The sequence below is a fragment of the Sesamum indicum genome, linkage group LG8, assembly GCF_026168435.1.
Source record: "Sesamum indicum cultivar Baizhima isolate 11 linkage group LG8, ASM2616843v1, whole genome shotgun sequence".
NCBI classification, from domain to species: domain Eukaryota; kingdom Viridiplantae; phylum Streptophyta; class Magnoliopsida; order Lamiales; family Pedaliaceae; genus Sesamum; species Sesamum indicum.
In genome coordinates this window covers 7,921,051-7,929,598 of record NC_142664.1, presented here as the reverse complement: position 1 = coordinate 7,929,598, position 8,548 = coordinate 7,921,051, and the positions used below count along the sequence as shown (strand labels likewise).

The 8,548-nt window shown below is 41.3% G+C and overlaps 1 protein-coding gene across 1 annotated transcript; it reads right to left on the bottom strand.

The window, feature by feature from the left end:
- Positions 1 to 3,954: 3,954 nt before the first annotated feature.
- On the bottom strand, positions 3,955 to 6,832 carry LOC105179909 (uncharacterized). The gene is made up of 4 exons (XM_011103569.2): positions 6,691 to 6,832; positions 5,204 to 6,563; positions 4,735 to 4,752; positions 3,955 to 4,636 (listed from the first exon to the last, which is right to left on the bottom strand). Exons 1-4 carry the CDS (start codon positions 6,830 to 6,832, stop codon positions 3,955 to 3,957), a joined length of 2,202 nt encoding a protein of 733 aa, XP_011101871.2.
- Between the last annotated feature and the right edge of the window lie 1,716 nt (positions 6,833 to 8,548).

Here is an 8,548-nt window from a genome sequence, read left to right as displayed (position 1 = left end):
TGTGTCTAGACCAATGTTTGGGTCAAGTTTCGTCGAATTTTGAAAACATTCAAAATTCAGCTGTTTTGCATGGTTTATTAAAATAGGTTTGTTTTTCTTTATAACAAACCTGTAGTTATTATTATGCTTAGCAAATTTACCACACAAATTCTATGGTCTAGACCGACGTTTGGGTCAAGTTTAATCAAGTTCTGACCACGTTCGAAATTTAGCTGTTTTGCACTGTTCTATTTTTTTTTTTTTAACAAAAACCACCTAAAGGTGGGGGGAGCTTTTCGGAGTCCCCAGTCCTTCTATATTAAAACGCGCAAAATAGTTACAGTAGAGAGGGCTACCTCCCTAGAATTTTTAGTAAAGCCATAAACAAGGAGTATTACTCCCTTACAAATAGAGCAACAATAAAAAAGGAGTATTACTCCCTTACAGCAAAAGACCCGAACAGGTGTCGTAGAAAAATTATGGCGAGTTAAAAAGGTTTTTTGTTATCCCACCACGTCGTGGATCGCACAGCACCTGCAAATAAATCTGTACAAAAAGGCCAAGCCAGAGTGTGTGTAATGTTCCAAAAGGATAAATAATGAACATAAGTATTAACGTGGAGATCATGTCTGTATGGCTGTCAGCCTTTGAACCTGTGAGAGGGGTTCGTAAGGCCTGAAAAAGATATAACAACTAAAAACTAGATAAAGGAGAAGAAGGTAACTAGAGAAATATTGGTCCCAACGTCAACCATATGTAAGAGTAACCTCCATGGAACCCATATCGGGACAATCACAAAAACAATACAGAAAAGCTCAGATAGGACAACAAGTATCAGCGAAGAACTAGTTCGTAATGAAGTACCCCTAATTTCATGAAAAGATATTTTAACTGAAATTAAATGTATTAGTACTTCTAATTCTAATAGTAGGCAAGGAGCAGGCGTCAAGTCTAATCAAACCTTTAGGAATACCAGTGATATTGTCAGGAGATAAAATGGTGAGATATTGGCTGAAACAGGCTTGGTTCGCAAAATAATCGGCCACTTGGTTACCCTCTCTAAAGATGTGTGATATCTTGAACTCAGGTTGGGATAGAAGCTCTCTAATTTGTTGCAGCAAGTTTTTAAGGTGCTATGGCCCTTGGGGGGAAGAGGAAATAAGCTTGATGGCGATGTTGGCATCTGTTTCCACCCAAATTTTCTTAATGTTGTTATCAATGCACAATTTAACACCTCTATAGCATTTAGTTCTGCTGCTGTGTTGGACATGAGGCCAAGACGCAAAGACGGTCTGACCTAGATGATTTCTGATGATGCCGCCTGCTCCTGCAATGCCTGGATTTCCTTTTGAGGCCCCATCCGTGTTCAATTTGAACCATCCCCTATCTGGCTTAATCCACTTAACAATAGAGATTTTAGAAGAAGTCTTCTGAGGGGGAAGTGAAATTTTAAAAAGAGAGGCAACAGATCTGTCCCCTTTTCAGTGTATAGCTCTCATGAGGTTGGCTTTACCAAGAAGATGAAAATAATTGAGGGTTTGAGAGATAATACGATTGGCTTTGAAAGGAGCCACCTCAAATATGGCAGCATTCCTACAAGTCCAAGTGTTCCACATGATCTGCGGGGGAAGAATATCTCTGATGTGAAGCTGATTAGAAATATTACTTCTCCAGGTTTGAAGGATCATGAAAAAATTGTCCGTGATTGGAATATTGGGTAGAAATTTGGAGGCAAAGAAGATCCACACTTCAAGGGAGACCTTGTTATGAAGGAAAAGGTGAGGGATAGTCTCCCAACAAACGCATCCAGAGGCCAGAGAGATGCCCTTTTGTTTGAATCTGCTGTCGACTGGTATCCAGTTATGGAGAACTTTCCAAATGAAGATAGAAATAGTAGGCCTGACAAGGGGAGAGCAGAGATTTTTGAAGATGGAAAGGGAAGGTTTATGATCTCTAGTAAGCTCCCAAGCTGATTTGGTAGAAAAGGAATCATGGGGGGATGGTTTCCAATGCATAAAATCTTGGTGCTGAGGATTAATGGGGATCTGCAAAATGAGCTCTATGATATGCTGAGGAACAACCTCCTTCAATTTACCAATATCCCATGTGTGGTTGTTCCAGAAGTTATTGACCAGGGCATTGGATGTTCTGTTGGGTTGTATGAGGGATTGAAGGGTGCCAGCAGGGAGCCAACAATCATACCAGAAAGATACATTACCAGCTCCCCGGCTCCAAAAAATGTTCTCCAGAGAGATAGATTTAATGCTACAAATTCTTCTCCAAATATTAGAGTCCTTCCGTTTAGCTTTAATAGAGGCAGGAGTAGACTTTTTACAATATCTACTGATAGTGAAGCTGGCCCATAGAGAATTGTTTTGTCTCAACCGCCACCAGAGTTTATGGGTAAAGGCTGTGACGGTATCCCTAATGTTTCTGATACCCAAGCCCCCTTCTTCACAAGGATAGCATATGAAAGCCCATTTAGTCCAATGAATTTTTCTGTGGTCAGTAGTGGATCCCCAAAAGAATTTGGCCAACCGTTGTTCGATTTTCTGCAGAGTGCCAATAGGAGGACTCAAAACTTGAAGAAGATAAATAGGCATAGAGGACAGGACACTTTTAATAAGTTGAAGTCTGCCCCCTTGTGAAAGATCCATGCTCCCATCCACTGATCCTGTTTTTGATTTTGTCAATAAGGGGTTCAAAATGAATTTTCTTCTCATGACCTTTATGCAGTGAAGCTCCAAGATAGGTGATAGGAAGACACTTGAGGTTGAAGCCAGTAATGCATTTGATTCTGTGGGCAATGTTATTGGCCTTCTTACTAGGGATAAAGAAGCTCTTGGAATGATTGATTTTTTTGCCTGATTGGTCCTCATATAGCTCCAGGAATTGCATCAGTTTAGTCAGAGAATCTTCTTCAGATCTGGTGAAAATGATGATGTCATCTGCATAGGCCAGGTGAGACACTCTAGTTTTACAGCTCGTCTGATAGAACATATCAGGATTCTAAGAGAAAAGGTGATTAAGCCCTCTGGAAAGAGGCTCTGCAGCAAGGATGAATAAAGCAGGGGAAATTGGATCACCTTGTCTAAGGCCTTGAGACGATTTGAAGAAACCAGATGGTTCTCCATTAACCAGAATGGTAAACCAGCAATGTTCAATAGCGTGCTTGATGAGGACAATAAATCTGGTAGGGAAACCCATCTTCTCAAGAATCACATAGAGAAATTTCCAGTTCACCCTGTCATAAGCTTTAGACATATCCAATTTTAAAATAAGATTCTCTTTGCTATGACTCATGTCAAGATGATGTGTCATTTCTTGGGCTAGAAAGATATTGTCGGCAATGAGCCTACAAGGCACAAAGCCACTCAGAGATGGGGAAATGAGGTCAGGAAGAGCTTGGGAGATTTTAGTGTAAAGAAGCTTGGACAAGATCTTATTGGTAACATTGCAGAGGGAGATAGGTCTGAACTCGGACCAGGATTGGGGTGAGTCATTCTTAGGGATAAGAATGATAGATGTGGCAGAGAAGCTTCTTGGCATAGGGGTGCCCCTAAAAAAATCCATGACAGTTGCATGGACATCCTCTGCGATAGTATTCCAGCACGCTTGAAAGAATACTGAATAGAATCAATCAGGCCCAGCTACATTGTCTTTATTAATAGAAAAGACAAGCTCTTTGATATCATCATGGGAGGGTGGCTGACAAAGGTTAAAGAGGACATCTTGATAAATTTGAGGAAATTAGAATGGAAAATCATGTGGAAGAGAGGTGGCAGAGGTATCACTTAAGAGACTTTCAAAGAAGTGAACCGCATATTCCTTAATTTGAGCAGAGTCAGTCATTTCTTGTTGATTGTCCATCACTTTTGAGATTCTGGATTTCAACATTTTCTTCTTAACAGAGGCGTGAAAGTATTTGGTGTTCCTTTCTCCCGCTTCAAGCTATTTGCAGTTGCTTTTCTGCCTTCAAAACTCAGACTCAAGTTTTAGAGTATGGACAAGAGCAGCATTTTGTTTGTTTAAGTTGGTCAAATTGGCTTCGGAAGGCAGCCTATCAAACTGTTTCTCTGCTTCATTAGCAGCAGCCTTGGCTTGGTCCACCAGAGAGAAGATATTGCCAAAAGTATCCTTGTTCCACTGCTTTAGGTGATCCTTCAGCCTATATAGCTTTTGTTGCAGCCTATACATACCATATCCTTGGATTGGGGCACCCCAGGATTGTTTGACCATGTCTTGGAAGTTGTGGTGCATAATCCACATATGCTGAAATCTGAAAGAGGAGGGGACTTTGTCCTCTGTTCTAGTGGCAGTAATTAACAGAGGGTGGTGATCTGACAATCTTCTGGGGAGATGTGAAACTCTGGTGGAATTTAATAAATCAGCCCATTCTTGAGAATATAAGACTCCATCTAAGCGCCTCCAAACCCTTTTGTTAGTCCACGTGAAGGGCTCCCCTTCAAATCCTGCATCAGTTAATCCACTATCCATGACCATATCATTAAAGTCCTCAATAGAGCCCAAGCTACTGATAGTGCCTCCTTGATTTTCATGGGTATGAAGCATAGTGTTGAAATCTCCTCCAACAATCCAAGGTACCTTGTTGAGGGACAGTCTTTTAAGCTCTTCCCACAAGGCTCTCCTGGGATTCCTATAACATTTGGCATATACAAAACTACAAAAAATGTCCTCTTGAAGAAGGATAGAACATATTTTAACATGAAGCAGTTGATTAGTGTTCTGAACTACCTGAACATCAAAACCAACCTGAGCAAGACACCAAATTTTGTTAGAAATGTTAGAGAAGACGGAATGAAAACCAAAGCTATGAATGAAAGAAGCGTCTTCAACGTGAATAAAAGGTTCCAGCAAAACCAAAATATGAGGTCTATGAGTTAAAAGCATGTCAAAGAGAATTTTCTGTTTATCTATCAATACCACGAACATTCTAAATCATAATTTTGGTCATTTAAAACTGCAGAGAGGAAGAGGAAACAGACCTAGTGTACCTTTTAGGAAGGGTCCTAGTAGTACTGTTACCTTCGTTGTTTTTTCTTTTGCATCCACCTTTGCCTGTTTTCAGAGAGTTATCTTCCATGGAATTGTTTCTCTTTAACTTGTTAGACATAGTAGAGTCTTCCAAAATGTGCTCTTGGAGGTTAGCTTCCTGTGCTGTGTTATTGGCCATTTGATAGATCTCCTGTTCTCTTGCTTGTACTTGTGGCTGGAGCTCAGTGGCAAGCTCCAGAAGTGAGTCACTGTCATCCAGGCTTGAAATATGTTGTAGATTGGTGTGACTGCCTCCTCTATGTCACTACTTTCTTTGGTGTCTTGGGCTTCACTTTTACTAGTTTCCTGGGTAGCTTGAATCTCAATGATATCCATCTCAGAAAAGAACTTATTTCTTTGTTTTTGGTTGCTACATTCTCCTCTTAAAAGGATTCTAGTTCCTGTTGCTTTTTTTGAAGTGCAACCCTTGTCACCACTTTTTTGGGTCTTGTTAGCTTTTCCTCTGGCTTTCAGCTCGCTTGTGGAACTAAGTTCATGGCTTTCAGCATTCCAATCCTCGTCCAATAATTCTGTGTTGTCCATCTTTAAGTTCCCCTGTTTTTCATGGCTGTGAATCTGTTCCGCAACATTATCATTCTCCTGTTGATCTTTGTCCCCCTTTTCTGGCTCGTCAGCTATTGAACGTTCCGCTTCTTCAGCGGGAAGTGGTGCTTTGCTTCCTTCCGAATTTTCATCGGCAGTAGGATGGCCTACTGACACAGTCATCTTTGTACCTCTATCACGGGCTTGTTTTGTCTCAATTCCTGCAAATTGTCGATGCCTAGGGTTGATCTTATTACGGGGTGGGGGTTTTGGGGCATTACCTTTCGAAAAACAATCAGAATCCTTATGTCCCACATGCTTGCACAGAAAACAATATTTAGGTAGATATTCAAAAACAACTTTCTGTACTATGGTTACATCATTAATATGCAAGTCAAATTCTTCAATGATAGGTTTTAACAGGTCTATTTCCACACAAACTCTTGCTTGTGATAGTTTAGACTTGTTAAGAGTTAAAGCATCAATTTGTAAAGGTGAACCAACCATGCTAGCGACAGAAAAAAGAGCTTCCTTATGAAATAAATGAGCAGGGAGTTTAGGAAAGCAAACAAAAATAGGAACGACAGATGATTCTTGCGTCGGAGTAAATGTAGGCGTCCATTTGAAAATTCTCATTGGGAAGCCTTGAAGAAACCAAATGCGCCGTAGCCACAGGCGGGAGTAGTCTGACTCGCATGAAAGGGAGATAAGAGTGTGTTTGGAGTTGATCATGCTGACTGTAAACGCGCCTTGAATGCCCAATCTAGCAATAAGCTGATGCATTTGACTGTAAGGGGGTGCTCCATGCGAGAATTTTCCAACAAGGGAAAATCGAAAGGGGGCCGCGAGCTCCTCCGTCTCAGTATTTGTGAATGAAATAGTAGGTCGGCCTTGGTTAACGGACTTGATACCGAGTGGTGGGGGATTATGATCGGCCAGATAAAATTTTCTAAGATCGGAGGGATGTTGATGGATAATCCGATTTCCTGCCGAATTAGTAACAGCTTCAGCAAATGATTTAACAAGAGGAGTTGATTTCTGCTGCTCGATCTATTTCTCCAATTTCTGAGTTGACTCGTCAGAGTTGGAACCGAACTCGTCCGAGTTGGCTACCAAGGTCTCCATAGGCGTCGAGGTTACGTTGGTGGAAGCTGATTGGAGGGGCTGGTCGGCCATGGGAAGGCGAGTCCACCAGTTGTTCTCCGTCAGTCAGCTCCCATCGGACGGCAGAGAAGGGATGCGTAACAGGCGGCATTTGGGAATTTTGTGATCTACGCAACGGCTTGATGGAAATTGTTAGGAGATGGCTCGTTCGACTCACACAGAGGAGACGAGTCGATTGGTGGTGGTTCGCGATCGGGAGGAGCTCCGGTGACGGCGAATCGGCGATGGGAATGTTCCACGGTTAAGGAGAAAGCCCAACCTCTCTCGTTGATGAAACCCAAAATTGATTTATGGGAAATGTTTGCCTTGTATGAGCTTCGGACGGTGTCTTGTCGAAACGGCGCCAAAATTTGAGAAACACGGTGGCGAGTCGAAAAAGGGGCGAAAATCGCGACCTTCAGCTGGCGATTGGCGGCGCGTCAGGGCCAGGTTCCGGTCACACGCAGCACGGCTAGATAGATCGTCAGACGGTGGTTCTGAATCTGTTGCACGTGGCCGGAAATGCGCCGGAGAATTCCGGCGGCTGGCCGGTGGCGGCGCGGCTGCGTAGCTGCGGCTGATACGGTGGCAAGTGTCGGCGGCGAGGTGGAAGATCCCCCAGCACCGTCTCTCAGCTCAATCTCCCTCCTCCCTCAGCTCCGTCTCTCAGCTCCCTCTCAGCTCCGTCTCTCAACTTTGCACTGTTCTATTAAAGCAAGTTTGTTTCCCTTTTTTACAAACTTGTAGTTATTATTACGCTTAGCAAATTTACCACACAGATTCTTGTGTCTAGACCAACGTTTCGGTTAATTTGCGTCGAATTTTGAGAGCGTTCAAAATTTAGCTATTTTTTGCATAGTTTTATTAAGGCAAAGTTTTTTTTCCCTTTTCTACAAACTTGTAGTTATTATTACGCTTAGCAAATTTATCCCACAAATTCTTGGGTGTAGACCAACGTATGAATAAAGTTTCGTCGAATTCTGAGAACGTTCTTAGCTGTTTTGCATTGTTTAATTAAAGCAAGTTTCTTTTCCTTTTATACAGACTTGTAGTTATTATTACACCTAGAAAATTTACCACACAAATTCTTGTGTCTAGACCAACGTTTGGGTCAATTTTAGTCGAATTTTAAGAACGTTCAAAATTTAGCTCTTTTTTGCACGGTTTTATTAAAGCAAAGTTTGTTCCCTTTTGGCTGTAGACCAACGTTTAGGTCAAGTTTCGTCGAATTTTGAGATGGTTCAAACTTTAGCTGTTTTGCACTGTTTTGTTATAGCTAGTTTGTTTCCCTTTTATACAGGTAGTTATTATTACGCTTAGAAAACTTACCACACAAATTCTTATGTCAAGACCAATGATTGGGTCAACTTTCATCGAATTCTGAGAGCGTTCAAAATTTAGCTGTTTTGCACGGTTTTATTAAAGCAATGTTTGTTTCCGTTTTATTCAAATTTGTAGTTATTATACGCTAAGCAAATTTACCACACAAATTTTGGGCCTAGACCAACATTTGGGTCATGTTTCGTCGAATTCTGAGAATATTAAGAATTTAGTTGTTTTGCATGGTGTTAATGAAGCAACTTTGTTTCCCTTTTATACAAACATGTGGTTAATATTACGCTTAGCAAATTTACCACACAAATTCTTGTGTTTAGACCAACGTTTGGGACAAGTTTCGTCGAATTCTGAGAACGTTCAAAATTTAGCTCTTTTGCACGGTTTTATTAAAACAAGTTTGATTCCCTTTATAACAAAGTTGCAGTTATTATTATGCTTAGTAAATTTACCACACAAATTTTGTGGTCCAGACCAACATTTGGGTCAAGTT

Excerpts from the sequence above, each read along its gene's own strand:
- LOC105179909 (XM_011103569.2), bottom strand. The coding sequence starts at position 6,832 with ATGCCGCCTGTTACGCATCCCTTCTCTGCCGTCCGATGGGAGCTGACT. Across the intron at positions 6,564-6,690 it reads CGACGCCTATGGAGACCTTG|GAAATCGGATTATCCATCAA; the intron begins GTAGCCAACTCG and ends CTAATTCGGCAG.